The 14,836-nt window shown below is 50.4% G+C and overlaps 1 protein-coding gene across 20 annotated transcripts in view; it reads right to left on the bottom strand.

The window, feature by feature from the left end:
- Positions 1–14,836, bottom strand: part of LOC101123872 (rab5 GDP/GTP exchange factor) — a 155,115-nt gene that overhangs the window by 69,674 nt on the left and 70,605 nt on the right. For 4 of the 20 annotated variants that reach the window (XM_063708118.1, XM_063708119.1, XM_063708120.1 and 1 more), the window contains one exon: positions 5,082–5,717. The exons of 4 other annotated variants lie outside the window; for them this stretch is intronic. In XM_063708118.1, the coding sequence (XP_063564188.1) occupies positions 5,082–5,283 (202 nt within the window). In that variant the 5' untranslated portion in view covers positions 5,284–5,717. Of the gene's footprint in view, positions 1–4,652; positions 4,995–5,081; positions 5,718–11,002; positions 11,308–14,836 lie in introns of those variants that run through there. 12 more of the 20 variants (XM_063708122.1, XM_063708124.1, XM_055346973.2 and 9 more) reach the window with 9 other exon arrangements.

The raw sequence follows: 14,836 nt of genomic DNA, 5'->3' as shown, positions 1-14,836 counted from the left end.
GAGGTTGCAGTGAGCCAAGATCGCACCACTGCACTCCAGCCTGGGCAACAGAGCAAGACTCCATCTCAAAAAGAAAAAAAAAAAGTTAAAAAAAAAAATCACACTTCCTATCCCACTGACAGTAACTTCATTGAAAACAGGAATTTCACAGGAAACTTCAAAACAGCATCATAAAAGTATAATGTTTTCCTAAAGCATTTTAGGAGCTTTATCCAAACATCAAAGAGATAAACATAAGTTAAATAATATTAAGTGGGATAACTGTTATTTCACATGTTTACATATTGTAACAATAGTCCAGATCATTTAAACTCACTTCAGCCATGTGAAACAACACACATGATGTTTCTACAGTGCTCTATGATAGAAGTGTACATTTAATAAGATTTTCAAGATGTTTGGCCTGTACTATGAAACTTCTTTTTATAGAGACAGGGTATCACTCTGTCACGCAGGCTGTAGTGCAGTGGCTTGATCACAGCTCACTGCAGCCTGGAACTCCTAGGCTCAAGCGATTCTCCCACTTTGGCCTCCCAAAGCACTGGTATTATAGGCATAAGCCACTGCACCAGCCTGAAACTCTTGGTTTTAGTGTGATCACTTTTTTTTTTTTTTTGAGATAGAGTCTCACTCTGTTGCCCAGGCTGGAGTGCAGTGGCACAATCTCGGCTCATTGCAATTTCCGCCTCCCGGGATCAAGAGATTCTTGTGCCTCAGACTCCCGAGTAGCTGAGATCACAGGTGCACATCACCATGCCTGGCTAAGTTTTTTGTATTTTAGTAGAGACGGAGTTTTGCCATCTTGATCCAGGCTGGTCTCAAACTCCTGGCCTTAAGTGATCTGCCCACCTCAGCCTCCCAAAGTGTTGGGATTACAGGTGTGAGCCACCGCACCCAGCCTATGGTGTGATAACTTTACTGATGGGCTAAGAAGCCACTCACTTGGTACCATTTCTATTCTGAGTCACAGGTGTTAGGTTTACACAGGTATTTCCTACATTTGAGGGACAGGTCATCTCTGCTAGAGACGTTTCCTCTGCAGCCAATAAAAACCCACATGCCAGAAATTAAGCTCACACAGTCAAGACTGAAATTCTATGTCTCTAGCCAAAGACTCACATAAGTAAACAGAATTTTAGTTCTATATGTAGACATCCCAATGAGTAAGTACTGATAACATTTTTTTTTTTTTTTTTTTTTTTGAGACGGAGTCTGGCTCTGTCGCCCAGGCTGGAGTGCAGTGGTGCAATCTCGGCTCACTGCAAGTTCCACCTCCCGGGTTCACGCCATTCTCCTGCCTCAGCCTCCCGAGTAGCTGGGACTACAGGCGCCTGCCACCACGCCCAGCTAATTTTTTGTATTTTTAGTAGAGACAGGGTTTCACCATGTTAGCCAGGATGGTCTTGATCTCCTGACCTCGTGATCCGCCTGCCTCAGCCTCCCAAAGTACTGGGATTACAGGCGTGAGCCACTGCGCCCGGCTATCTTTTTTTTTTTGTAGAGATGCAGTCTTGCTATTTTGCCCAGGCTGGTCTCCAACCCCTGACCTCAAGCAATCCTCCCACTTTGGCCTCCCAAAGTGCTAGGATTACAGGCGTGAGCCACCATGCCTGGCATCATTTCAAACATCTAATAAGCAGAAAAAATTAAAATACAAGATAGCAGTAATTAGCTGGGCGTGGTGGCGCGCGCCTATCTATGGTCAGTCCCAGCTACTCAGAAGGCTGAGGCACACAAATCGCTTGAACCCAGGAGGCAGAGGTTGCAGTGGCCAAGATCATGCCACTGCACTCCAGCCCAGTCACAGAGCAAGACTCCGTCTTAAAAAAAAAAAAAAAAGAAAAGAAAAGAAAAGAAAAAAGCAAATAATCAAGCACTACACTGAAAACATTTATCCTTATCAGCTACATAGCAGCCTGTGTGTAAGAGTTACATAAAATTCCATTCTAGGGCCGGGTGCAGTGGCTCATGTTTGTAATCCCAACACTTTGGGAGGCCGAGGCTAGAGAATCACTTGAGGCCAGGGGTTGGAGAGCACCCTGGGAAACATACAAGGATTCCATCTCTACAAAAAAATTTAGCCCAAGTGTGGTGGCTCACACCTGTAACCCCAGCACTTTGGAATGCCGAGGAGGGCGGATCACGAGGTCAGGAGATTGAGACCATCCTGGCTGACACAGGGAAACCACATCTCTACTAAAAATAGAAAAAATTAGCCAGGCATGGTGGTAGGCACCTGTAGTCCCAGCTATTCAGGAGGCTGAGGCAGGAGAATGGCGTGAACCCAGGAGGGGGAGCTTGCAGTGAGCCGAGATCGCGCCACTGCACTCCAGCCTGGGCGACAGAGCCAGATTCCGTATCAAAAAAAGAAAAAAAAAATTTAGCCAGGCAAGCTAAATTAGTAGGTGGCAGGCCTGTGGTCCCAGTTACTTGGGAGGCTGAGACAAGAGGATAGCTTAAGCATGGGTGGTGGAGGCTGCAGTGAGCTGTGTTCCTGCCACTGCATTCCAGCCTGGGAGACAGGGAGAGAGAGAGAGCCTTTTTTTTTTTTTAATTTTTTTTTTTTTGAGACGAGGTCTCGCTCTGTCGCCCAGGCTGGAGTGCATTGGTACAATCTTGGCTCACCACAACCTCCTAGAATTGTTAGGTTCAAGCAATTCTCCTGCCTCAGCCTCCTGAGTAGCTAGCATTACGGCAGGCGCCATCACACCCAGCTAATTTTAGTGTTTTTAGTAGAGACGGGGTTTCACCATGTTGCTCAGGCTGGTCTCGAACTCCTGACCTCGTGATCCGCCCGCCTCAGCCTCCCAAAGTGCTGGGATTACAGGCGTGAGCCACCGCGCCTGGCCAGAGAGGCCTATTTTAACCACACAAGGACGCAGCTAAAAAACTTCCCCTGGTTCTGTCACCATCAGGTGAGGCCTGAGCTCCTACATCTCTGTCCTGCACTTTCTCACTTTAATAACGACCCTCCAGGCTCAGTAGCTGATGCCTGTAATTTCAGCACTTGGGACGCTTGAGGCAGGAAGATTGCTTGAGTGCAGGAGTTTGAGATCAGCCAGGGCAACACAGCAAGACAACATCTTTACAAAATATTTAAAAATCAGCTGGGTGTGGTGGCACGCATCTGCAGTCTTAGCTACTCGGGAGGCTGAGGTGGGAGGATCACTTGAGCCCAGGCAGTTGAGACTTCAGTGACTGGTGATCGTGTCACTGTACTCCAGCCTGGGTGACAAAGTGAGACCCTCTCTCAATAAATAAATTAATAGGCACCTCCTTGTAGTTACTGGCCTCCTCTCCTTTGATTCCCCCCTCTCCCTCACTCCACCCTGTTAGTCTGAATGTTACTCATTCTTCAAGACACATGCAGAAAGTATTCCCTGATCCCTTCCAGGATCCACACCCAACAGCATGGCCTAAATGCCCGGCTCCTTCCTCGGTGCTCCATCTTAGCTCACACTCCTTACCACACTGTTTTGAAAGTATCTTGACTGTCCCTTCTCCTCAACTGGCTAACTTCTAGAGAGCACAAATATGACTGCTTGGAAGGTCATTAAAAATTCAAATCCTGAACATTTCTTAATCCTGCGGATATGAATCAGTGACTCTTAAAAGCAAAATGTTATTTATCATTAAATATTAACAATATAATCACATTTTCTTGCATCTCTGGCAAGTTTCTTGGTACAACAATTTTAAGGAACAGACTCTTATTTTTTTTTTGAGATAGAGTCTAGCTCTGTCGCCCAGGCTGGAGTGCAGTGGCATGATTTCGGCTCACTGCAACCTCCGCCTCCCGGGCTCATGCCATTCTCCTGCCTCAGCCTCCAGAGTAGCTGGGACTACAGGTGCCCGCCACGATGCCCGGCAAATTTTTTTTTTTTTTTTTTTTGTATTTGTAGTAGAGACGGGGTTTCACCGTGTTAGGCAGGATGGTCTCAAGCTCCTGACGTCATGATCCGCCTGCCTTGGCCTTCCAAATGCTGGGATTACAGACGTGAGCCACCGCACCCGGCCGGAACACACTCTTTAACAGCAGTTAAAGCCGCGCAATGGTTCACGCCTATAATCCCAACACGCTGGGAGGCCGAGGCGGGAGGATCGCTTAAGGCCAGGAGTTTCACACCTGCCTGGGCAACACTGTGAGATCCCATCTCGAAAAAAATAATAAAGAAAAACAAAGCAGTTCTAGGTTTAGAGGGGGGAAAGCAGCTCTCCAGGCCAAAAACCAACTCCCAAGGTGCTCCGGTAAACTCGTCCTGGGAAAATTTCCTACCTAATCTCAAAGGCAAAACGAGCCCACGGGCGCCCACGACACATTTCCCAACCGCAAGGATTGGTCACCCGCGCTGAGACACCGCCAGCTGCCTATGACCTAGCCTCCAAAGCGGCAGAGTCCCTCCCTCTCTCTCCCTAAACTGCCGTGATGGGCATCCCTCGGCTCTCCTCCCAGACGGTTCGGAAGCAGGGACTTCTGCTCCTAACCCCAGCCCCGCAGCCTCGCCCTCAGCCACGGGGTGGAAGTCAGGACCACAGGCTTCAAATCCCCTCCCAACTCCGGGACACTTCTGCCCCCCCAGGGTGACGTGGGATCAAGTCCCCGCGCCCCTGCCGCGGCCGGGGGCTGTGGTCTGGGTCCGAGCGTCCCATACCAGCGCGTTCCGGGGAGGTTGTGGGAGGGTCCCCGTGCGACCACAGACGCTGCTTCGGAGCCAGCGGCCTGGACGGAAGGTGGGAGCCGGGCCGAGGGGAGCCGCCGGAGAGGGAGGCGGCCAGGAAATGCTCCCCGTCAGGCCGTCGGGGCTCGGCCGCCGCTGGAGATCCCGGCAACCAGCGTCTGGGACGGAGAGGCCGCACTCTGAGGATTAAGGGAGCCGAGGGCGGCCTGGAACGGGGAAGGCGGCGCTGACGGAGACTGAATGTGGGACGAAGGACAGCGGGAGGCACCGACGCGCAACTGCCCCAGCCGCGCGGATGGCACGGACCGACCGCCCTGCCACCCCCAGCCCGAGACGCCCCGCCGCCCCGCTCCTGTAGCTGAGAGCCGAGCAGCTCTCAGCCCCAGTCCGTCCGCTCCGTACCTCGCCCGCGTCTCCGCCGGCGTCCAAACCACCGCTCGCCCGCTTCGCTCGGGTAGGTCTGGGCTCCGCGGCCAGCTCCCGCCTCACACCCACCCTCCTGCTCGCCCCGCCCCCGGCACCGCCAGCGAACGCACGTTACGCACGGCTCGTAAACGTCACTTCCGGGGCCTTTGACTCTGGACGGGAGGAAGTGCGAGCGCATCCAAAGGGTCTAGCGGAGTGGGGTACCGCCCTGACGCCCAAGAGCAAATGGAAGAGGGCGGCCTCCAGGGTAAAGGTGGGGCGCTGGGGAGCCCCGGAGAAACCGGCGTTTCCTAGTCTGTGGCTCAGTCCCTGCTTCCGGCTTCCGACCCGCAACAGCTGGAGGGCGACGCTGGCTCCGCGGCGACTCCTGGGGCTGAGGCCGCGGTGGTAGCGCGAATGGGAGGTGGAGCGGAGCTACTGCGCCGAGGGACGCTTCAGAAACTCTGTTTCAGTCCTTCGCGGATCCTAGGATGTGACAGGTGTTCGAGTTAAAAGGTCTTAAGGCGATCGGTTGATCCAAAAGCAGCTGAATCTTTAGGAGGCCCAGGCAGGAGGATCGCTTGAGTCCAGGAGTTCGAGACCAGCCTGGGCCACAGAGCAAGGTCACCATCTCTACAAAAGAAATTTTACAAATCAGCCGGACATGATGGCGGGCACCTGTGGTCCCAACTACCGGGGAGGCTGAGGTGGGAGGATCGCTTGATAGCCCAGGAAGTTGACAGTGCAGAGATCCCTCCACTGAACTCCAGGCCGGGTTACAGCAGAGCGAGATCCTGTCTCAAAAAAAACATAACCGACATCCAGAAGTGAAATAAATTAGCCAGTGTCACAAAGTATTAATGGTTGAGTCACAAATTGAATCCTGCTTACCTGATTCTTTATGTGATTCCCATGTAAGGAATGTTAAAAACAGTAAATACTAATTCCTCTGCGTCCTGGATGCCATGTATGGCGTAACGTGCAGTCACAGCAAGAAAAAAAAGAAAATACTATGCTGTGGCTGTGAGATAGACCTGGGTTAAAATCCCAGCTTTGCTAATTGTCGCTGTAGTGTTCTTGGACAGGTTGCGTAATTTTTCAGTCTTTTTTTTTTTTTTTTTTTTTTTGAGACTCTCACTCTGTCGCCCACACTGGAGTTCAGTCGTGCGATCTCGGCTCACTGCAACCTCCGCCTCCTAGGTTCAAGCGATTCTCCCACCTCAGCCACCCGAGTAGCTGGAATTACAGGCACCTGCCACCACGCCCAGCTCATATATTTTTTTGTATTTTTAGTCGAGACAGGGTTTCACCATGTTGGCCAGGCTGGTTTTGAATCCTGACCTCAAGTGATCCGCCCACCTTGGCTTCCCAAAGTGCTAGGATTATAGGTGTGAGCTACTGCGCCCGGCCCGAGTTTCTCAGTCTTTATTCATTATTGGTAAAGTAGGGATTAACTGATTCTTTCTCAGATTCTTCCTAAGTACCTAATGTGTGCTACGCTGAGGGTACAACAGAGTATAAAACAAAAGTAAGGCCAGGCGCAGTGGCTCACACCTGTAATCCTAGCACTTTGGGAAGCCGAGGCGGGCAGATCACCTGAGGTCGGGAGTTCAAGACCAGCCTGACCAACATGGAGAAACCCTGTCTCTACTAAAAATACAAAATTAGCCAGGCATGGTGGCACATGCCTGCAATCCCAGCAACTTGGGAGGCTGAGGCAGGAGAATCACTTGAGCCCGGGAAGCAGAGGTTGCAGTGAGCTGAGATTGCGCCATTGCACTCCAGCTTGGGCAACGAGTGAAACTCCGCCTCAAAAAAACAAAACAAAACAAAAAAACACAAAGTACCTGTGCTGAGGAGGTGGAGGAGGGAATAAACAATAATTATTTACAGTAGTACATTAGATGGTGGTAATTGCTATTACCAAAAGACAGAATAACATTTACTTTAAAGCTCTTAACTGACTTTTGTGATTACAGAATCAGGCAACACACCATTCTATAAACCATTCTGTAAAACAGAACGAGTGTTTCTTTTTTTTTTTTTTTTTTTTTTTGAGGTAGAGTCTCATTCTATTGCCCAGGCTGGAGCACAGTGGTGCAATCTCGGCGCACTCCAGCCTCCAACTCCCTGGCTCAAGTGATCCTTCTGCCTCCACCTCCCTAGTAGCTGGGATGATAGGTGTGTGCCACCACACCCAGCTAGTTTTTGGGGTTTTTTTTGTAGAGACAAGGTTTTGCCATGTCGCCCTGGCTGGTCTCGAACTCCTGGACTCAAGCAATCTGCCCACCCCGGCCTCCCAAAGTGCTGGGATTACAGGCATGAGCCTAGGTCCCTGGGCCCAGAATGAGTGTTCAATGGGCTGAGCAGAAGAGGTTGGTGCTAAAGACAGAAAAGGCCTGAGGAAAGCAGTAACAAAAACTGAATATCATTTCAAAGTTTCTTTGTGAAGGTTAAGATAGAGAGGACTGGCCGGGCATGGTGGCTCACGCCTGTAATCCCAGCACTTTGGGAGGCCGAGGCAGGCTGATCACCTGAGGTCAGGAGTTTGAGACCAGCCTGGCCAACATGGTGAAATGCCACCTCTACTAAAAATACAAAAATTAGCCAGGTGGTGGCCTGTACCTGTAATCCCAGCTACTCTGGAGGCCGAGGTGATAGGATCACATGAGCCTGGCAGGTTGAGGCTGCAGTGAGCAGTGATCATGCCACTACACTCCAGCCTGGTTGACAGAGCAAGACCCTGTCTCAAAAAAAAAAAAAAAAAAAAAAAAAAAACACAACCAAGAAGCTTGCAGCTTTAAAATAGACAGGAGCGGCCTCATGAGGTGACCTGAATAAAAGATGAGGGAGCCAGCTGTGCTGCTATGCAAATACCTGGGCAAGAATGTTTTAGGCACCGAGCAGCAAGAGGGAAGACCCTCCTGACACCGCTAACCTGTTTAGCAGTAGCAGGCTGGAGCACGGTGGTAGGATCATGGCTCACTGCAGACTCCAACTCCTAGGCTCAACCAATCCTCCCACCTCAGGCTCACAAGTAGCTGTGACTACAGGCAAGTGCCACCATGCCTGGCTGCTATTTTGCTGTTGTTGAGAATGTGTTTTTCCACGTTTTAGTGTTAAGTGACAGGAACAACAGAGGTTTTTGTTTTTTTTTTTAAAGACTTTTCCTTGGCAAAATTAAAGGAGAACAGCACTATATCAGTCTTTCATCTTTTTTTTAATTGTTTTAAACTACTGAAAGAAGTCTGGTAACCACTGCTACACACCATGCCTCCTTCCCATGGCAAGGCTGAGCCCCAAAATCCGGATCTAAAGGTACTCTCCATATTGTTTTAGACTGCCCCCCCCCACCCAGTCTCATATTGCGTAGGATAGCCAGGTGTGGTGGCACACGCCTGTAGTCCCAGCTATTCAGGAGGCTGAGGGGAGAAGACTACTTGAGCCAGGAGATTAAGGATGTAGTGAGCCATGATGGCCCTGGTGAAGAACAGCCACTGCATTCCACCCTGGGCAATAGAGCAAGACCCTATCTCCAAAAAAACAGCCCCCAAGAAACAAAAAAATACCTAAAAATTAAATAAATACTGTAATACCAGCATTTTGGGAGGTCAAGGTGGGAGGATTGCCTAAAGCCAGGAGCTTGAGACCAGTCTCGGCAACACAGCAAGATTCTCTCTCTCTCTCTCGCTCTCGCTGTCTCTCTCTCTCTCTCGCTCTCTCTTGCTCTCTCTCGCTCTCGCTCTCTCTCGCTCTCTCTCTCTCTCCCCCCTCTCTCTCTCTCTCACTCTCTCTCTCTACCCCCCCCCATATATATATAATGATGATAGTATCACCCACATCAAGTAAGAGCAGTGGAAGCCCCAGTGCATCAGCACATATATATATTTGTGTGCGTGTGTGTGTACGTGTGTGTGTCTGTATATGTAGGTGTCTGTGTATGTGTGTATAATTAGATAAATAAAAATAAAACTTTGTTTTGTTTTGTTTTTTGAGATGGAGTCTCGCTCTGTCACCCCGGCTGGAGTGCAGTGGCGCAAACTTGGCTCACTGCAACTTCTGCCTCCTGGGTTCAAGCTATTCTCCTACCTCAGCTTCCTGAGTAGCTGGGATTATAGGCGCAAGCCACCACACCTGGCTAATTTTTGTATTTTTAGTAGAGATGGGGTTTCACCATGTTGTAGTGAGCTGGTCTTGAACTCGTGGCCTCAAGTGATCCACCTGCCTCACCCTCATCACCTGCCAAGTCCTACCCATTCTAACCCTGATAGCTCTTAAATCAGGTCTTTCCACCTCAACCTCATTATCACTGCTCTAGAGCTCAAGCCTTCAGTGTCCTTTCACTTCCTGAATTTACTGTCTTAGTGCTCTTGCTCACATTGTGTTCTTTGCCCAAAATGCTCTTACCACTCCTCTTCTTCTTCTGTCTATAGGGCAAGTTAAATGGCCCCATATAGTGGTATAGGTTGTTCACTGCACTGAGACTATCCATCACCACCTCTACCTCATATGTGAAAGGACTTTTGCTAAAGGAACATTCCTGTCCTTGCTTTCCATCCTTGTTTCTCCTCTCTCAGTATTTTCTGCTGTGCTCCATAGTAATTTTCTGGGGATAGGGTTTATCTGAGAAAGTGTGTGCATGGGTGAAGACCTAGGGGGTCTGGTATTACCTATGACTAGGGGTCTTGAGTCTATCTAAGGCAGGAGTGAATGTCAGGATGCCCACTGAGGCTTTGTTTTTTGTCTTGGTTTTTCCATCATCATCCCTTTCATTTCCTTTTCCTGTCTTACTGCATTGGCTAGGATCTCCAGTGCAATGCTAAATACAAGTTGTGACAGTGGACAGCAACCACCTCTACTCAATAATAAGGCTGATGTTTTATCAGCCTTATTATCAGCCATCTGATGTCTATATCTAGTTCTCAATTTCTTCTGAATGTGTGAGGGAGATACTACAGGCCTCTGTATTCGTTTGTTCTTGCACTGCTATAAAGAAATGCCTGAGACTGGGTGATTTATAAAGGAAAGAGGTTTCATTGGCTCACGCTTCTGGAGGCTGTACAGGAAGCGTGGCTGGAGGGGCCTCCGGAAACTTACAATCATGGCAGAAGGATGAAGGGAAAGCAGGCACGTCTTCACATGGCCAGAGCAAAGGGAAGAGAGAGAGAGGGGGAGGTGCTACACATTTTAAACCACCAGATCTCACAATAACTCACTCACCATCACGAGAACAGCACCAAAGGGGAAATCCCCCCCACAATGATCCTGTCGCCTCTCACCAGGCCTCACCTCCAACTTTAGGGATTACAATTTGACATGAGATTTGGGCAGGGTCACAGAACCAAACCATTTCAATCTCCCAGAAGTCCATTTTACAGATGAGGAACTGTGAGGTAACTCACCCAAGGTCACACATTTATTAAGAGGCAAAGGTCTTATGTGGATCTCTGCCAGTTTGACTTCAAAGCCCATAATCTAAACTACTATGCTATAAAGTCTTCCATAAAACATAGTCTAAGGGAACAATCATTTAATAGCGTGATGCTGGAGTGAGATCAGGGATACACACGGTTGGAATAGGCTACAAAGGAGCGATTATGTATAAGAACCAATCCTACCTAAAAATGCAATCCATGATAACACAAGCACTACACAACAATGGGAAATGGGGCAGGCATTCGAGGGGGGAGGAAATTAGCTAACACTTTAACACTAAAATGACCTCCAGACAGATTATAAAGTTAAAACTTACATAAATAAGTAATACAATTCTAGACTAGCTAGTAGGAAATAAATTCTTTTTAGCCTCTGGAAAAGCATTCATAAATTTTCCTTAACTTCCTTAACATTCCTGAAACTTCCTAAGGAGTTTTATAAATGTTCTAGCAAAAGAAGAAATCACACGGAAAAAGACAAACCTGTTTGGCCATGTGGTGAGCAGTTTTGTGGGGTGGCGAGGGGGTCCCCAGGAGCACCACTACTGCGGACATGTGCAGGAGTGACCAACCGAGCAGGAGGAAGCCACAGCGACCAGCAGTGTCCGTCATTTTTGAAGACTGAGAAATGACACCAATATCATGCACCCATTGGTCTCCCACAGGAGTGCTCCTTTGGGGCCAGGCACGGTGACTCACACCTGTAATCCCAGCAGTTTGGGAGGCCAAGGTGGATGCATCACTTGAGGTCAGGAGTTCGAGACCAGCCTGGCCAACATGGCTCATCTCTACTAAAAAAAAAAAAAAAAAAAAAAAAAAATTAGCCAGGCATGGTGGCTCACGCCTGTAATCTCAGCACTTTGGGAGGCCAACATGGGCGGATCACTTGAGGTCAGGCATTCAAGACCAGCCTGGCCAACATAGCAAAACCCCATCTCTACTAAAAAAAAATACAAAAATACAAATCATTGCTTACACTACTCTGGCAGGGAATGATGTCCAGCTTCATAGACGAGGAAACAGAGGCTCAAAGAGGGTGAGCATCTTACCCAGAATACACAGCTAGGAGGTGGTAGAGCTTAAATTCCAGCCCACACCATCCTATGCTCTAGGCTGCCCCAGAGCAGGCTTCCCTGGGGGCAGGAGCCGGGTTGCCTCCATCAGACACCAATAACCCATGCCTCTCCTTGCCTCCCAGGTCCCATCAGCTGCCCCCGGACTCTGTGGTTTGGGGCATGGCTGTCCTGCCTGACAATGCGTCTAATCTTCAAAAAATACCTCAAAAGTATGGAGTGGAGAAATGAATGAATGTGTCCCCAGGGCCCCGTTAGACCAATGTTGGACAATGGGGCCACAGAAAAAAGGAAACCAGGCTGATGACTGCCTCTAGGAGTTTTTTTTTTTTGTTTTTTTGTTTTTGAGATGGAGTCTCGCTCTGTCGCCCAGGCTGGAGTGCAATGGCACAATCTCAGCTCACTGCAACCTCCACCTCCCAGGTTCAAGTGATTCTCCTGCCTCAGCATCCTGAGGAGCCGGGATTACAAGGGTGTGCCACCACACCTGGCTAATTTTTTTATATTTTTGGTAGAGACGGGGTTTCACTATGTTCGCTAGGCTGGTCTCAAACTCCTGACCTCAAATGATCTGCCCGTCTCAGCCTCCCAAAGTGCTGGGATTATAGGCACACCTGGCCTAGGAGGGTTTTTTTGTTTTGTTTTGTTTTGTTCTGTTTGAGATGGAGCCTCACTCTGTAGCCCAGTCTGGAGTGCAGTGGCACGATCTTGGCTCACTGCAACTTCCACCTCCCGGGTTCAAGCAATTCTTCTGCCTCAGCCTCCCGAGTAGCTGGGATTACAGGAACGCGCCGCAATGCCCAGCTAATTTTTGTATTTTTAGTAGAGATGGGGTTTCACCATGTTGGCCAGGCTGGTCTTGAACTCCTGACCTCCTGATCTGCCCACTTCAGCCTCTCAAAGTGCTGGGATTACAGGTGTGAACCACTGAGCCTGGCCTAGGAGGTTTTATATTGGTGGAGAAGACAGGCTAAGACCCAAATCGGTGCCCCCAGTGTAACAGTCAATGTCACACCAGTGTCACATTGGTGCACAGCAGCCTAAGTGGGGCAGCCTCGAGGGGGTGGTCAACTCCCCCAGGCTGGGAGAAAGTGGGGAGGCAGTGTGGACACTTCATGGAGATGGGGATGTTTTGGCCAAATCTTGAGAGAAGGCTATTCAGGCCTGGGCTGCAGGGGCCCTGCCAAACGGCCAAGACTTTCCAGGAATCACCTCACCTGGAAGGCAGGTGAGGTGCACGGGGAGAGGGAACCAGAGAGCACCAATGCCTTAGGGGCCAGGACTCCAGGAACCTTGACTACGCGGCTAAGGAGCTGGAACTTTCTCTGCATTATATAGGGAGCTGGGGAAGGGCGTCAGGCTAAAGGGACACAGTCATACGGTTGGACTTGCCACTTTTGCAAGCTCACCCTGACTGCCGAGAAGTTTAGAGAAGCAGGGCGAGCCTGGGGTCAGGGAATTCTGGCAGAGGCTGGTGCAATAATCCCAGTAAGGGATGGAGAGGTCTGTGATTAAACACTGTCATGTGGCTACAGAGTGAGAGCGAGAGCAAGAGCGAGAGTGAAAGCGAGAGAGACAGCAAGAGAGAGCGAGTGAGAAAGAGGGAGACAGCAAGAGAGCGAGAGAGACAGCAAGAGAGAGTGAGCGAGAGAGAGAGAGCACAAGAGCGCAGCTTGTCAGGAAAATTGTGAACCAAATTTCATGATGGAGTGGAACTGAAAGTCAAGGGGGTGGTTATAGAGGGCTGCCTGGACTCTGGGGAGACTGTCGGTTTCACCTGCTGAGATGAGACACCCAGAGGATCGGGGGAGGCTCGCAGAGGGTGAGTGACTGGGGACACCCAGTGGGAGATACTTGGGTATATGGACCTCCACTTGCCTCCTCTCACCTGGAAAGTCTCCCCTAAAACACCCACTTACTGCCAGCTCCCATCTCCTACCTTAGGTCTCATCTGCTTCTCCTCACCTCTTGGTGGGTGGTGGGCAGCAGGGGAGCCAAGCCCAGATGCCAGGCCTGAGCCCAACCCTGGCCCCAGAGGCAGCCCCAGAGGCCTCGCACCCCCTGCTCAATGAGGCTCCGTGTCCAGACGCCAGCTGCCTGCTCAGCCCCGTGGCTAGCTGCAGCTGGCATGGACCCAGGGCTTGCTTATGGACGGTGCTCCAGGCACCCAGGCCCACTGGTGTGGGAGTTGTGCCTGGACCATGGGAAGAGAGGGCGGTGGCCTGGTGAGCCGGGCGTTCTGGCTACCCTTGGTACAGCAGGCACCAGGCCCTGGCAGAAGCAGGCTGGGCTGGGGGTGGCTGGCAGCCCTGGTCCGCAGGCGGCTGACTGGCTGAGCAGCTGCTCATCTTGTTTTCCATCTCCTCCCCAGATCATCGTCCAGCCTTCCCCCATGGGCCCTGGAGGGGAGTGGATGGAGACAGGGGGCTTCTGTGCACGTCTCAGGGGCGTCGGATGAACCTTGAATCCTCCCAGCTCTGCTTTCACTGTGCACCTTGGGCAGTTGCCAAACCTGAGCCTCAGTTTCTCCACTATGACATAAAGTGTCTGGGGCAGCTCTAGATGAAGGTGAGGCAGGCATGACTGTGGCACAGGAGGGTGGCTCTCCTGGCAGACCTGATGCCAAGAATCCTGATGTTAGACAAGGTCTCGCTCTCTGTCGCCCAGGCTGGAGTGCAGTGGCACAATCACAGCTCACTGCAGTCTCGAACTCCTGGGCTCAAGCCATCTTCTCACCTCAGCCTCCTGAGTAGTAGGAACTACAGGCATGTGCCACCATACCCAGCTAATTTTTTTTTTTTTTTTTTTGGAGAGACAGGGTTTCACCATGTTGCCCAGGCTGGTCTCAACTCCTAGTGCTTAAGTGATCCACCTGCATTGGCCTCCCAAACTGCTGAGATTACAGGTGTGAGCCATCATGCACAGCCTCCAAGATCCTTATTTACTAGCCAGGCGTTCATGCTCTTAGAGCCTCAACCCCACACGGTGCCTTCTCAGGTCTCCAACACTTGCCTGATCAGATACCCTCTCCTGTGACCCCCTTCTTCCTCTTCTCTGGTTTTCCAAGGCCTCCTGGTTCCCTGACACCCACCTCAGCCCAGCCCTTCCCAACATTCTTGCCCTTGAACTCCTCAAGGACATTCTGCCAAGTCCTGTTGCCAGGCCTGGAGTTACTCTCTCCCTCCCAGCCCCACTCTGCTGCCATGAGCCTAACATTCCCCTTACCTGGCCCAGCCATGGGCTC

This window comes from Gorilla gorilla, chromosome 6 (genome assembly GCF_029281585.2).
Source record: "Gorilla gorilla gorilla isolate KB3781 chromosome 6, NHGRI_mGorGor1-v2.1_pri, whole genome shotgun sequence".
In the NCBI taxonomy this organism is placed as follows: Eukaryota; Metazoa; Chordata; class Mammalia; order Primates; family Hominidae; genus Gorilla; species Gorilla gorilla.
This window is presented reverse-complemented; position numbering and strand designations above follow the sequence as displayed.